General features: G+C 65.2%; 2 protein-coding genes across 4 annotated transcripts; both read left to right on the top strand.

Moving 5' to 3' along the window:
• The first annotated feature begins 3,527 nt into the window (after positions 1 to 3,527).
• Positions 3,528 to 8,893, top strand: CARNS1 (carnosine synthase 1). Of its 3 annotated transcripts, XM_004598208.2 has the most exons (9): positions 3,528 to 3,577; positions 3,789 to 4,062; positions 4,764 to 4,853; positions 5,088 to 5,575; positions 5,693 to 5,867; positions 5,949 to 6,034; positions 6,238 to 6,469; positions 6,541 to 6,821; positions 7,285 to 8,893. In XM_004598208.2, exons 4-9 carry the CDS (start codon positions 5,093 to 5,095, stop codon positions 8,509 to 8,511), a joined length of 2,484 nt encoding a protein of 827 aa, XP_004598265.2. In that variant the 5' UTR covers positions 3,528 to 3,577; positions 3,789 to 4,062; positions 4,764 to 4,853; positions 5,088 to 5,092; the 3' UTR covers positions 8,512 to 8,893. The 3 variants fall into 3 exon arrangements, with proteins under 3 accessions (XP_004598265.2, XP_058518727.1, XP_058518728.1); XM_058662744.1 differs by lacking the exon at positions 3,528 to 3,577 and having other exon boundaries at positions 3,927 to 4,049; XM_058662745.1 differs by lacking the exons at positions 3,528 to 3,577; positions 3,789 to 4,062; positions 4,764 to 4,853 and adding an exon at positions 4,952 to 4,975.
• An 827-nt stretch (positions 8,894 to 9,720) lies between these two features.
• On the top strand, positions 9,721 to 14,420 carry RPS6KB2 (ribosomal protein S6 kinase B2). The gene is made up of 15 exons (XM_004598209.3): positions 9,721 to 9,972; positions 10,278 to 10,318; positions 10,408 to 10,528; positions 10,738 to 10,806; positions 10,988 to 11,135; positions 12,206 to 12,263; positions 12,351 to 12,451; positions 12,555 to 12,645; positions 12,733 to 12,823; positions 12,941 to 13,048; positions 13,295 to 13,357; positions 13,450 to 13,527; positions 13,615 to 13,722; positions 13,830 to 13,942; positions 14,067 to 14,420. Exons 1-15 carry the CDS (start codon positions 9,895 to 9,897, stop codon positions 14,248 to 14,250), a joined length of 1,452 nt encoding a protein of 483 aa, XP_004598266.1. The 5' UTR covers positions 9,721 to 9,894; the 3' UTR covers positions 14,251 to 14,420.
• Positions 14,421 to 14,427: the final 7 nt, after the last annotated feature.

The following is a 14,427-nucleotide window of genomic DNA, read 5'->3' as shown; positions in this document are numbered from 1 at the left end:
TTGGATGGATGTGAGTCCAATGCCCTTCACTTTCAACCTCCCCCACCGCCCCCTCCTCAGGACTGCCCCCTGGTTCCCCCCCCCGCCTCCCCCCCCACCCCGTCCTCCACACCCTCCCAGCCCTGGTCCTGCCCTGGAGACATGCCCGAGTCGGCCCATTGGCTGCTGGGGGCGTTGTTTACTGGCGACAGCCTCTGGGGGCAGGTGAGGCTCCCGGAAGGGTGCTGGGCCCGCCTCTTTCCCTCCCCCCTTACCCAGCCCCACCTCTCCCTTTTCCCAGGCTGTTCCAGGAGACCCTGGGTGGGGGCTCCCCCCTTTGCACCCCGCACCCCTGGTTCTGGTCCCGTCTGCAAAAGGGAGCCCAGCAAGAACAAAAGCCCACTGTGCCCAGAACAAAGGAGAAAGGTCCCGCCAGCCCTGGCCCCCTGAGCCCCTGTGTGCCCCCTCGGGGCAGCCACCATGGAAACCCCCTCCCACACTCACTAATTGCCCCCTGTGGGTGCCGGGCCACAAGCCATTGTCACAACAGGACTGGCTCCTGTGCCCCTGCAGCTCCTGCCTCTGCGTCCTGCCTGCTGGCCACTGCCCGGCACATGGGAACCCGGGGCTGGCATGCAGGAGGGCACCAGGACACGGGGGCCTACACGGTGGGGTGCTCCATTCACACATCCCAAGGGTGGTGGTGGAATGTTGATATGGCCACCGTCAGAGCCCAGACTCGGAATGTTCTGGTGACGGGGCTGTGAGCAGTAAACATGCCGGCCCTAAACCTACTCAGTGACCCTGACTCCACGCCTGGCCAGGCATGGGGGTGGGAGGGGTTTCAGCAGTGGTGGGAATTTGGCGAAAGCCTCAGGGCTCCGTGGCAACCCCAGAGTTGATCCTGGCCCAAGCTGGGGTGGCACCAGCACCTCCCCCGCTGGCCTCCATCAACCAAGAGGGCCCAAGTGGGGGGTCCACAAAGGGCAAAGAGATCTCTACCTCGCATTTTCGCCTTGCACTGTCACCTACCCCAGAGTGTGCCCACCAAGAGCCGGCACAGTGGTGTAGCATGCTAATCCTTGGCCTGCCATGCTGGCATCCCTGCACTGGCACCGGTTCAAGTACTGGCTGCTCCACTTCCTATCTAGCTCCCTACTTCTGACCTGGGAAAGCAGTGAAAGTTGGCTCAAGTCCTCGGGCCCCTGCATTTATGTGGGAGACCCAGAGAAGTTCCTGGCTCCTGGCTTTTGAATTGGTTCAGTTCTGGCTGTCGTGGCCATTTGAGGTGTGAATCAGTGGATGAAAGATGTCTCTCTGCCTGCTCTCTAAGCCTGCCTTTCAAATAAAAATAAAGTGGCTATTTAGGAAAAAAAAAAAAAGAGGGAGAGAGAAAGAGACCTATGCTACCAATGAATGCCCAGCAAACAGTCCAGGGAGCTGAGTAACTCAGGAAGTAGGTGAGCCCACACACTCTGGGTGGTGTCCACGCTCCGCCACCCCCAGGCAGTCATGCAGCAGCTGAGGCCACTGTGCAAGAGGGTGTGGTTGTCCCGGGCACTGCACCCTATTCCAAGGAGTTGGGCCAGCAGCAGGGAGGCCAGGAGAGCTGGGTGTGGCGTGGAGGCCAGGTTGGGGGACCCTGGACCATTTTGAACTTGTGCCTCATAGGGCTGCTAGCTCAGCCAGGCGTGAGGAAGAGCAAAGTAAGGCTGGGAGGTGTGGGAACTCCAAGACTTGGGGCACAGCCAGGACCGGGTGTGCAGGTGTGGGCAGGGACTGACTTGTACATGCGGATGCACAGGGTACCCCCTCTCTCGGGAAGAGCAGGGGGATCCCCTCCCTGCTCCCAGGAACGCCTGCACCCCCTCCTGGGGCAGCTGCACTCTGGTGCGGTCAGCGGGGGGTGATGAGGCGGGGCTGGGCGCACCGAGGCACAGAGACCCTGACCCAGGCTGGCCTTTGGGGGTAGTGCGCTACAGGGCAAAGGGCTGCAGACGGGTCGACAGCTGCAGGGCCCCGCTCCAGGCCTGTGGTTACCCCACCCCCAGGGCGCCCGCAGTACCAGGCTCTCCGTGCCAGTTCCACTGCAGCTCTCCCTTCGTGACTCGGGTTCTCCGGGCGCAGCGCGGTGCAGCAGCCATGCGGACAGCTCCTAGCCGTGGATACCTGGCCCCTGGCAGGTCGGCGGCTCCGCAGCTTTCCGCCCGTACCCGGGGCTGTCCGTGTCCCCAACTCCGGCGGGTCCGACCGTCCCCCGTCGTGTCCCCAGGTCAGGGACAGTTTTGGTGGGGAGGGACGGGGCGGGCCGCTGGCGACGGGTCCCTGGTGGTGGCTACGGGTCCGCCCAGCGCCGCCCCAGGCCCGCACTGGGCATGCCCCGGGCGCTTCTATATAAAGCAGTGCTGCCCCGGCGGGAGCCCCCACCGCAGCCACCGCCGCGCCTCGACCGCTGCTCGTCCACCCGCAGAGCCCGGCAGAGCCGCTGCCGCCGTCCAGGTACCCCGACTCCATTCACGGGGACCCGGGGCACCCTCCACTCAGAGATGCTAAGCTGGGATGTTCCTCTCCCTCGCGTACCAGCGTAGCTGAGGCCAGCGGGGAGCGAGCCTGGAGTGTGTGCGTGCACAGGGCTGCAGCAGGTCCCCACGGGGTCAGGTCCCCCGCAGCTCCAAACCTTTTTCCAGCTCCTGGGGTGCTGGTAGGGGGTGAGGAGCCTTGGCTTGCTGCTGGCCGGAGGGGTACAGAGGTGGTGGCAGTGGGAGGGAGGTGCTCTGGGTACCCAAGTCTCTGGGGGCTAGAGGGTACTGACTTCCTAACTTGTCTCTCTTGGTCCTTGCCTCTGCCATCAGTCTTGCAGCCTCTCCATCTGCCTAATGGTGAGTCCCCTGTGGCCTCTGTCCCCCCAAAGCCCAAGTTCTTGAATGTATGACTGGTGTGCCCCATGCCCCACCTTCACCTTTGTGCCATAGAGAAGCGACTCCTGCATGTCAGGCACCAAGTGTATGCCCCATTGGGGGAGGCTGCACTGCCAGTCCCTTGTCACTCACTCAGAGATTGCCCCTCCTTAGTCCCTGAACTCAGGGGCTCACCATCTCCCGGCCCTACAGCAGGTCCTTCTAAGGTAGATCATGATGGGGATCGGAGTTTGCCCCCGCAGCTGGTTTCAAAGCCCTGAGGTGGTGTCACCCACAGGGCACAGGGGGACTTTGCAGGGTGCCCAAGATGGCCTATGCTGTCCCCTGGAGGGCAGGCCTTGTCCAGGTCAGGAGCCAGCCAGCCCCAGAGGGGGTGGGGGTGTTGGGTTTCATACGGAGAAAGCCAGCCACACCAGCTTTCCCCTGCCCGTCCCCCATGCATGGTGGGTCTTCAGGGCCTACTCGAGGGTGACAGTGAAACAGGCACCTCCATGGCAGGGGCAAGGAGGCCCAGGGAGGCAGAACCAGGCAGACAGTGATGGCTTGGGCTGCCTGTGGGTCCACCGCCAGTCACATGGGCGATGTCCCGATGAACAGAACAGCCAAAAAAAAAAAAAAAAAAAAAAAAGAAGAAGAAAAGAAAAAACAGCGCCCTTGTGAGCCCAGCCCGGCTAGACCTCGTGAGATGGGAGCTGACTGTGGCAGGGCCAGGAGGACAGTGCCTGTTGGACGGCACACCCAACAGTTTAGAAAGCACTCTCACCCACGTGCCCTCACTCCCCTACTCCCCAGGCTGCAAGGGGTGGGGGTCAGGGCTTAGACCCCTTCTTTGACTTAATGCACACCCCCCGCCACGATGCCCCAAGACCCACTGCTTCTGTCCCCCCTCAGCTCTCCCTGGATTCGCTGGGTCCTGAGTGGGACCGCCCACTGGGTTCCAAAGACTTGGAGGAAGACGAGGGTCCGTGGGGAGGGGGCTGCAGCCTGCCGCCCACCAGCTGCCTGGCAGGCTCCTGGCGACGGGACGTGGGCCTGGAGTGCAAGGGCTCGCCGGAGGGGGCTGAGGCCCGGGCCTGGACCGCCTACCACTACAGCCTCCTGCAGAGCTGTCTGCAGCAGGCCGGCCTGCCGGAGACCCAGGACCGCAGCCAGGTGCCACGCACAGGTGCCCAAGGACTCCGCGGAGGGCAGGCAGGGGAGGTGGGCACCTTGCAGCCAGGTGAGCTGCGTCCCCACCTTGCCCAAGTGGGCTCCTCCTCCCACGCTCTGGCTGGCTGGAGGTGAAACCAGGTCAGCCCAGGGTACACTGGCAGGCAGCTTTCCAAAGATAACTAGCAGCAGGGAGGTCAGAGGACAGGGCTATACGCCCCTCCCGCCACCCAATACACACATGCACGATCCAGCCCCAGGATTTGCAGGAGTGGAAGCTGTTAGGAAAATGCCTCAGGGGCTGCCGGGGAGGTAGCTGAGCTAGACTCTCTCCGTTTTTTGCTTTGGGTCACAGATCTAGTGGAGCGTTTTCTTTGGGCAGAGTGCTCACAGCATCACAGCTCCAGACCCATTGCACTGACTGGAAACCTGAGGCATAGAGAGATAAACCCTTTTCTGGGCAGAACCCAGGCCTTGGGTCACCCAGCCTGCAGTGCCTCCGGGGGTCAGCTGCAGGGAACAGGGGGCCTACCCGGTGAGGCAAGGTGGGCGACAGCTCCCTAGCTCATTCAGTTTCCCGTGTGTCCCCTTATGCACTGGATCCCCATCCACAGAGGCCCTGGAGCCCCCGGGGACAAGGATGTCCAGGCAGGGAGGTGGGCAGGCAAATGCAAGAGGAACCCCCAGTGAACTGGGCCATATTTTTCTTTCCCCGAGGCTGCCCGGGGGCAGAAGTTACCCTGTGCGTCCTGGGATCCCCCAGCACCTTTCTCTCAGTGCTGCTACAGGGCGGGGTGCAGAGTCCGGGTGAGTGTGGCCCAAGTGTCCCCACCCCCACCTCCTAGCAAAGGGCAGCCACGTCCCAAAATACCCACCAACCCTGGCAACTGCCGGCATTCCAGGGGACCAGCTGCCACCCTCCTCGGAGGGTAGGTGCCGGGAGCAGCTCCCCTGACACTACAGAGGCCCCCGGGGCTGGTGCCAGGGCTTGGGGCATGAAGTCCTTCTTGGCAAATCACCCCCTCCTCTTTTTGCCCACAGGAAACATGCTCCTTTGCCTGTCCCCCGCTTGGCTGGCGAAGGTGCCGGCCCCTGGGTCCCCGGGGGAGGCAGCCCTGCTGGTGTCCAAGGCTGTGAGCTTCCATCCGGGGGGCCTGACATTTCTGGAGGACTTTGTCCCCCCTCGGCGGGCCACCTACTTCCTGGCGGGCCTGGGGCTGGGGCCAGGCCTGGGCCGGGAGGCAGCTGAGCTTGCCCGCAACCTGGCATGCCCCACAGGCGCTTCGGCAGAGCTGACCCAACTGCTGGAGGACCGGCTGCTCATGAGGTGCCTGTTGGCCCAGCAGGGTGGCGTGGCTGTACCCGCCACCCTAGCTTTCACCTACAAGCCGCCAGGTCTGCTGAGGGGAGGGGATGCCAGTCCGGGCCTGAGGCTGGTGGAGCTGAGTGGCAAAGAGGGCCAGGATGCCTTGGTGAATGAAGAAGTAGGGGCTTTTCTCCGCTCCGAGGCCCTGGGCGATGCCCAGCAGGTAACAAGTTCGAGGAGCCCCTGCGGTTGCCCTGCTGTGCCGCCATCCCCCGACCTTGGTTTACTCGGGCTGGTGTTGAGGAGTGCCCCCCACCACACCTTCCTCTCCCTGCTGCAGGTGGTCGTGAGGCTCAGCGGCTGGCGCTGGGGCGGGCAGCAGGCCTCGTGCGTGCACCCGCGGGCAGAGCAGGGCGCTGTGGTGGGCACGGTGCTGGTGCTGCTGGAGAAACTCGAGGAAGAGGAGAGCGTCCTGGTGGAGGCCATGTGCCCGCCCGCCCGGCTGCCCTGCCCAGGTGAATAATCCGGCCGGTGGCCGCCCTGCTCTGGGCTGGGCTGGGCTGGGCTTAGGCCTGCAGCCCCTGGTCTTCCCTCAGGCGGCCCCTTGCCGGGTCCCGCGATGACCCTGCGCATCTGCACCGTGGTGTGTCGGACCCAGGGGGACAGGCCCCTCCTGAGCAAAGTGAGTGTGGCCCGGGAGGGGTCCAGGGAGTGACCCTGCCTGTCACACCCCAGCCCCACCCTGCCCCCCATTCGTTGGGGGCGGGTCCCCTGGGTTGTCTCTGGGTGAAAGACACAAGTTTATTTGTGGCTGTTGAATCCCGGGTCGGGGTGGTCCTGGGAGCGCCCCTCCCCGGCCAGCCCCTTGAGCAGCTCCCTGCCCAGGTGGTGTGTGGTGTGGGCCGCGGGGACAGGCCCCCGCGGCACCAGAGCTCCCTGCCCAGGAAGCTGGAGGTGGCCCTGGCCCAGTGCGGTCTGGGCGAGGCGGCCCAGGTGGAAGCCGTGCGGCAGCGCGTCAAGGCGGCGGCCGAGGCCGCCATGGCCGCCGTGCTGGCTCTGGAGGCCGGCCTGAGCGCCGAGCAGCGCGGCGGGCGCTGGGCCCGCACGGACGTCCTGGGTGAGTGCGCGGAGGGAGGGCGCGAGCGCTGCAGGCCAGCCGCCCCGCGCTGAGCCCGCTGTCTGTGCCAGGCGTGGACTTTGCCCTGACGGTGGCCGGCGGCGCGTTGACCCCCGTGATCCTGAAGCTGAACGGGGGCCGCTGTCTGGAGGCGTGCGGGGCGCTCGAGGGGCTGTGGGCAGCGCCGCGCCTGGGCCCGGCGGCGGAGGAGCCGGCGGCCGCGCCGCTCGTGGAGACCATGCTGCGGCGCTCGGCGCGCTGCCTCATGGAGGGCAAGCAGCTGCTGCTGGTGGGCGCGGGCGGCGTCAGCAAGAAGTTCGTGTGGGAGGCGGCGCGCGACTACGGACTCAAGGTGGGCGGACCCGAGCGCCGGGGGCGGGGCCGGCATCCCTGGAGGCGGAGCCTTGCGGAGCACCTCCTTCAGTCCTGGGGGCTCTAGGGACGGGGCCGTCGTCGGGGGCGGGGCCAGCAGCCCTGGGGGCGGAGCCTATGCGGGGCGCCTCCATCAGTCCTGGCGGGCTCTAGGGGCGGAGCCGTCGTTGGGGGCGGAGACAGCAGTCCTGGGGCCGGGACCTTGCGGGGCGTGGTCAGTTGCCCCGGGGGCGGGGCCTGGCTTCCAATGGCTTCTCACGCTCACACTTCAGCTCCCAGCTTAAGCACCACCGACTCCCCTAGGACTCCTCCCTTCCCCTGCCAACTCCCCGCTTCCCAACTATTCCGTGCATCAGCAGCAATTACTTCTTGGGCACCGGGGAGGGGTCTCTCCCTGAGGCCCCGCCCCGTGCTTCCTGCTGACCCGGAATGTGGTTCTGCAGCTGCACCTGGTGGAGTCGGACCCCAACCATTTTGCGTCCCAGCTGGTGCACACCTTCATCCACTTCGACGTGACCGAGCACCGCAGGGATGAGGAGAACGCCCGGCTGCTGGCTGAGCTGGTGCGGGCGCGTGGCCTGCAGCTGGACGGCTGCTTCTCCTACTGGGACGACTGCCTGGTCCTCACAGCCCTGCTCTGCCAGGAGCTGGGCCTGCCTGGCAGCCCCCCGGCCGCCATGCGCCTGGCCAAACAGAAAAGCCAGACCCAGCTGCACCTGCTGCGCTGCCGCGGCCCGCCCTGGCCCGCGCCCGCCCTCCACGCCGTGCCCTGCTGCCCGCTGGAGAGCGAGGCTGACGTGGAGAGAGCCGTCCACCAGGTGCCCCTGCCTGGCGTCATGAAGCTGGAGTTCGGGGCAGGCGCGGTGGGCGTGCGGCTGGTGGAGGATGCCCCCCAGTGCCACGAGCACTTTTCCCGCATCGCCCGCGACCTGCAGGGCGAGGCCGACCACCCAGGCATCGGGCTGGGCTGGGGCAACGCCATGTTGCTGATGGAGTTCGTCGAGGGCACCGAGCATGATGTGGACCTCGTGCTGTTCGGCGGTCGCCTTCTGGCCGCCTTCGTCTCCGACAACGGCCCCACCCGGCTGCCTGGCTTCACAGAGACGGCGGCCTGCATGCCCACGGGGCTGGCGCCAGAGCAGGAGGCCCAGCTGGTGCAGGCTGCCTTCCGCTGCTGCCTGGGCTGCGGGCTGCTGGACGGCGTCTTCAACGTGGAGCTGAAGCTGACCAGGGCCGGGCCTCGACTCATCGAGATCAACCCTCGCATGGGAGGCTTCTACCTGCGCGACTGGATCCTGGAGCTGTACGGGGTGGATCTGCTGCTGGCTGCTGCCATGGTGGCCTGCGGCCTGCGGCCGGCACTGCCCACCCACCCCCGTGCCCGGGGCCACCTCGTGGGGGTCATGTGCCTGGTGTCCCAGCACCTGAAGACGCTGAGTTCCACTGCCAGCCGTGAGACCCTGCAGGCGCTGCACGACCAGGGCCTGCTGCGCCTCAACTTGCTGGAGGAGGCCCTGGTGCCTGGTGAATATGAGGAGCCCTATTGCAGTGTGGCCTGTGCTGGGCCCAACCCCACCGAAGCCCGCCTCCGCCTACTGGGCCTCTGCCAGGGCCTGGGCATCCACAAGCCCAGTTACCCTGTCGACCACTTCCTGTCTCACTTCAAATAGCACTGGGGCCAGGGGGCAGGGACCAAGTGCTGGGGGAGGGGCGCTAGGACAGCTCCCTCTGTCTCTCCCCTGGGCCCCACCCCTGCCCCTGTCCCTGCCCCAGGCCAGCCTGCTATTCTGACCTGGGCCCTGCAGCTGGAGGGCTAGCCAAAGCCAGAGGCCCCATCTAGCCCACAGCTGCCCCAGAACCCTAGCCTTGCAAAGAAAACAGCTATATGGACACACACTGCTACTGTCCTCTGCCCTAGGTGCCCACAGACCCACCCCCTGCCTCTCCTCCCCACCCCTCCAGGGCCATCTCTCCCTGCAACCTATGGGAAGACAGAACCTGCCTGGCTTCCTGGCTTTGCACAAATCTCAGGAGAATCTGTGGCTAAAAGTCCCTCTGGTTCTAGAATACGCTGGAAACTTCTGGTAGGGTCCTCCAAGGGCACCCGGTAGTGCTCATGTATGTCCCGACTGTGGCCAGCTGACCACGGCTGCCCCCATCCTGATAGGGAATACACTGCCCTCAGATGACGCCATGGTGGACTGGAGTCATAGGTCACGATGCCAAGTCCAGGTTTAACTAGCATTGTCAGAGGAGGCCATGCTACCCTCCCCAGCCCCGTGAGTTCAGAAATACTGCGGTGTGCAGTGCCCCAAACCTCCCTCCCCCAATAAATGCTGACATAGTGAAGTCTCCAGAAGGTTCTGTCACCCAGACCACTCCCAGGCTCTGCTAAAAAGAAGGGGAATGACCCCACGGATCAGCCTGTCCTACGCCTGCACCTGGGGGGCTGTGTCCAGCTGGATGGCCGTCTGCCAGCTGTCCATCCCAGCTCACCCCCAGTTTCCCTTCAGCAACAGGGTGGGGTGGGGGCACTTGCTGGCAGACTCACACCAAGGTCTGGCCCCAGTTCACCCCAGCAGAGCTCCATCCAGCGACAGTGTCCTTCCAGTTTAAACTCTTTGCCTGGCTTTGGGGTGAGCCCAAAACACCTTGCAGGCAGGAGCTTGGTCTCAAAGCCCAGCCAGGGCGTATGGTGGGCCCAAGAGAGAGGGGATCACCTGCCTCTGGCCACGCAGCACTTCCATCTCTGCTCCATCAAAACCCCAACTCTCTCCCAAGGCCAAAATGGGCACCTTTCAGGTCCCTCCTGTCCAGTGCCAACCCTGGGGCAGCAGCGGGTTCTGCAGGCTTTAAGAAGAGCGCCCGGGCACTCTGGGACTACAACTCCCGAGAGGCTTTGCGGCTTGCCCGAGAGAGGGCAAAGCTTCTGAACGTCATTCGCGCGCGCCCGGCGGCGGTCGCGAAGTAAGAAGGTACAGAGCCGGCCCGGCAGCTGTCAGTCAAAGCACTGCAGGTACGCGGCCCGAGGGGCCCGCGGGGCCGGCGCGGCCATGGCGGCCGTTTTCGACCTGGACTTGGAGACGGAGGAAGGCAGCGAAGGCGAGGGCGAGCCAGACTTGAGTCCCGCGGTGAGTGCTGCTCCCGGGCGCGTCAGGATCCCGGAGCTGATGCCGACTACCCAGCCGCCGCCGGAGCCCCGCGCGCGGTTCCCGATCCTTGCCAGCTCCCCGCGCCCATCAAGCTCACTCCATTCCTTCCCCTGTCCTGGGCATCGCGGTCTTACGTCCCGGCCGGGGCCGGTTCCACCGCCAACGGCCTCAGCCGGGAGCCCTCCTGGGCCGAGCTGACCCAGCTGGTGGGGACAAGGGGGCGTGGGGGTGGGGAGGCACCTGAACCTCCCAGGGCTCTGACCTCCCCCCCCGGTTTCCCACAGGACGTGTGTCCCCTTGCTGAGCTGAAGGCTGCTGGCCTGGAGTGAGTGAGGGTCGTGCTGAGGCTGGGAGTGAGGATGGGGCGCGGAGTCAGGGAGCAGCTCGCCGACTGGTGAACTCTGGCGTTCCTAGGCCCGTGGGACACTACGAGGAGGTGGAGCTGGGCGAGAGGAGCGTGAACCCGGGCCCCGAGCGCATTGGGCCGCACTGCTTTGAGCTGCTCCGAGTGCTGGGCAAGGGAGGCTATGGCAAGGTAGTGGCCCTCCCCTAGGGCAGGAGTGGGGGACACGGAGCAGCAACCCTCAAAACAGACGAGATTTGTCAACTGGCCCCTGGGATAGGCTTTGGAGCTGGGAGATAGGAAGGGAGGGCCCTGTGCCCTGCCCTGAATCAAACAACAGCCCCTCCCTGGGGTGGGCCGGGCACAGGAGGGAGGTTGAGCCTGTCGTCCCTGCCCTACAGGTGTTCCAGGTGCGAAAGGTGCAAGGCAGCAACTCGGGTAAAATATACGCCATGAAGGTGTTGAGGAAGGTGAGGCATGGGCTGGGCCGGCCTGGGTTCCCCCGCACTCCCAGTGGCCGTCCCACCCTGGCCAAGGCTCTGACCGTGATGTGGCCAGGAGCTATTCGCTGCGGGATGCAGGTGACTCCTGGCTTGCGGGAGCCCTACCTTTAACTTCTTCCTCCCACCCCGCCCCCACGTGAATCTCCAGGCCAAAATCGTGCGCAATGCCAAGGACACGGCCCACACGCGTGCCGAGAGGAACATTCTGGAATTAGTGAAGCACCCCTTCATTGTGGAACTGGCCTACGCCTTCCAGACGGGGGGCAAACTCTATCTTATTCTTGAGTGCCTCAGTGGTATGGGTGTGGGGGTGCTGGGCAGGGAATGGGGCCGGGGCACCAGCACAGGGAGCCCAGACCCACCCACCGCTCCATCCCCCTGCCCCTCCATTCACTCAGCAGCTGTCTGTCCAGTACCTACATGTCCCTCCCCTGTGTCTGGGTGGCTGGCTGTGGGGTGGGGGCGGGGCCTTGTGGGAGCCCACATGCACTTACCCACCCACCCACCCACCACTGCATCCCCCTGCCCCTCCATTCACTCAGCAGCCGACTGTCCAATACCTACATTTCCCGCCCCTGTGTCTGGGTGGCTGGCTGTGGGGTGGGGGCGGGGCCTTGTGGGGGCCCCCCAGGGTGGCTTAGTGGGTTTCTCTGCTCCTTCTTTCCCATGCTGTCCTGGTCCCCGGAGGACCCACATCCAGCGGCTGTGTCTGTCCTCTGGCGGGGGGTGGTGGTGGCACGGCTGTCTCCCCACCGGGCTCCAGGCCTCTGGCTCACCTGCTTTCTGGCATCTCCTCCAGTGGCCGCTGGGTCATCTTTCTAGAAGGCATCTGTGCCCAGCTTTGCGCTCAGAGCCACCGGTTTCCTGGCCCACTTGGCTTCGTCTGGGCCGCTTCTCCCACCAGCGCCTCGTCCTCTGTACCCACGGGGCCCTGCCAGCGCCCTGCTCTGCCTCCTCGCCTGTACCCACGGGACCCTGCCAGCAACCCGCTCTGCCTCCTCCCTGCTGGGCCCCGCTCTGCCTCCTTTGCCATGCCCCGAGCTCTGTTGCTGCTGGGTAGCACTTACCATGTCTCCCCGCCTCCTCCTCTGTGAATCTCCAGGGGGTGGGGGGCAGCCCTCACAGCCTGTCTCCTTGAGGGCAGTGGCTAGGGTCTCTGCTGCCCTGCCCTGGTCCTCTTGCTGTGCCCTGCATAGGCATCAGCAGATGTTTGCCAAATAGAATCCTCATGGCAGCTCTGAGGCAGGTGGTATGGGAATGAGGAGCCCTGCGTCCCCCAATCCCTGAACCCCAAGAGGAAACAGAGATGCAGAGAACCGAGGGGCCAGGCCTGGGCGCCACGGCCGCTGACCGGCTTGTGTCACAGGTGGCGAGCTCTTCATGCAGCTGGAGCGAGAGGGCATCTTTCTGGAAGACACGGCCTGGTGGGTGTTACCCTTGTCCTCCCTGGCATCCCCCTGGCCCCATGGGGGCAGTCCCGGCTGTGTCGTCACCCTGTCCTATCTCTGCAGCTTCTACTTGGCTGAGATCACGCTGGCCCTGGGCCACCTGCATGCCCAGGGCATCATCTACCGGGACCTGAAGCCAGAGAACATTATGCTTAGCAGCCAGGGTACGCAGGTGCCATAGTGTGGACGGGGTGGGGTTGAGGGGAGGATGGTGCCGAGGCCGGCCCTGATGCCACCGCGTCCCCGCTTCTGCATGGTTTCTCCCAGGCCACATCAAACTCACAGACTTTGGTCTCTGCAAGGAGTCCATCCATGAGGATGCTGTGACCCACACCTTCTGCGGCACCATTGAGTATATGTGAGTGGCCCCTGAGGGCGCAGGACACAGCTAGGGAGGGCTGTGGTGGGACTGACCGTGCCCCCTGCCCCGCCTCCTGCCTCCCAGGGCCCCCGAGATCCTGGTGCGCAGCGGCCACAACCGGGCGGTGGACTGGTGGAGTCTGGGGGCGCTGATGTATGACATGCTCACTGGATCGGCAAGTCCCGCCTCCTGGGGAGGAGGGTGGGGGAGTGTGGGGGTGAGAGACCCTACGGGGCAGGCCAGGGGGGTGGGGGAGGCCCACCAGGCTTCTCTCACCCTCTTCCTCCTCCAGCCGCCCTTCACCGCAGAGAACCGCAAGAAGACCATGGATAAGATCATCCGGGGGAAGCTGGGGCTGCCCCCCTACCTCACCCCCGACGCCCGGGACCTTGTCAAGAAGGTAGGGGCTGGAGGGGTGCTTTGGGGTTCAGGACCCTGAGCTCGACACCCAGAGTGGTGCTGTCCCTGGACACGCCCCATGTCCCAGTCCCAAACAGCAGCAGCTCCCCAGGGGGTGGGGGAGGGAGGAGCCGTGTGTTAAACCAGGCAGTGGCTTCCAAGGGCTTCCTGCAGGGGGCGTCCTCGGCCCCATCAGCAGGTGGAGGTCACACTCGCCCCAGCCCTCACCTCCACCCTGGTCCCGCAGTTTCTGAAGCGAAATCCCAGCCAACGGATTGGGGGTGGCCCCGGGGACGCTGCTGATGTGCAGGTGGGTCTGGGACCCCCGTGGAGGGCTGGGGGCCCGGGGCAGCCGTGGAAGATGGCCGTGGGCATGTCTGGGGTGCTCTGTTTCCCACACAGAGGCACCCCTTCTTCCGGCACATCAACTGGGACGACCTCCTGGCCTGCCGCGTGGACCCCCCTTTCAGGCCTTGTCTGGTGAGCTGAGGCCCCCCAGGACCCAGCAGTGGGGGAGGGGGGACCCCATCTCGGGTGGTGCCACCTGACCCTGTCCCACCTCCGCAGCAATCTGAGGAAGATGTGAGTCACTTTGACACCCGTTTCACGCGCCAGACGCCAGTGGACAGCCCAGATGACACGGCCCTCAGCGAGAGCGCCAACCAGGCCTTCCTGGTAAGGCCTGGAGGCTTGGGGGCCCCTGGGCAGGCTGGCAGGTGTGCTGGTGGTGGAGGTGCATGGGCAGTGATGGAGACTGAGCCAGCTGGCCCTGCTGCCCCCAGGGCTTCACCTACGTGGCACCTTCTGTCCTGGACAGCATCAAGGAAGGCTTCTCCTTCCAGCCCAAGCTGCGTTCACCCCGACGCCTCCACAGCAGTCCACGAACCCCCGTCAGGTAACCCAGGCCAGAGGAGCGCCCCCTCTCCCTGCACGATGGGAGGGTGTGGACCCCACAGCTGTGCCCCCCTTGGCTGGGGGGCGTGCTAGGGAGACTGACTCTGCCTTGGTTTCCCCCACAGTCCTCTCAAGTTCTCCCCCTTCGAGGGCTTTCGGCCTAGCCCTGGCCCCCCAGAGCCCGCGGAGCTGCCTCTGCCCCCGCTCCTGCCGCCACCTCCACCCTCCTCCAGCACGGCCCCCCTCCCTATCCGCCCCCCCTCAGGGACCAAGAAGTCTAAGAGGGGCCGGGGAAGGCCTGGGCGCTAGGAGGGGGAGGAGGCAGGCTGTCGAGGCCCCTCCAGATCCTGGGCCAGCTTCCAGGATGTCACTGTTGGGGGTGAGTGTGGCTGTCCCCCGGACTCAAATCATGAGCACAAAAGGGCTTCAGGCCGTGACTGGCTCTAGGCCTGTGCCCTGAATTAAAGCCCTTCATCATGGCCTCCG

This window comes from Ochotona princeps, chromosome 4, assembly GCF_030435755.1.
Source record: "Ochotona princeps isolate mOchPri1 chromosome 4, mOchPri1.hap1, whole genome shotgun sequence".
NCBI lineage: Eukaryota > Metazoa > Chordata > Mammalia > Lagomorpha > Ochotonidae > Ochotona > Ochotona princeps.
This window is presented reverse-complemented; position numbering and strand designations above follow the sequence as displayed.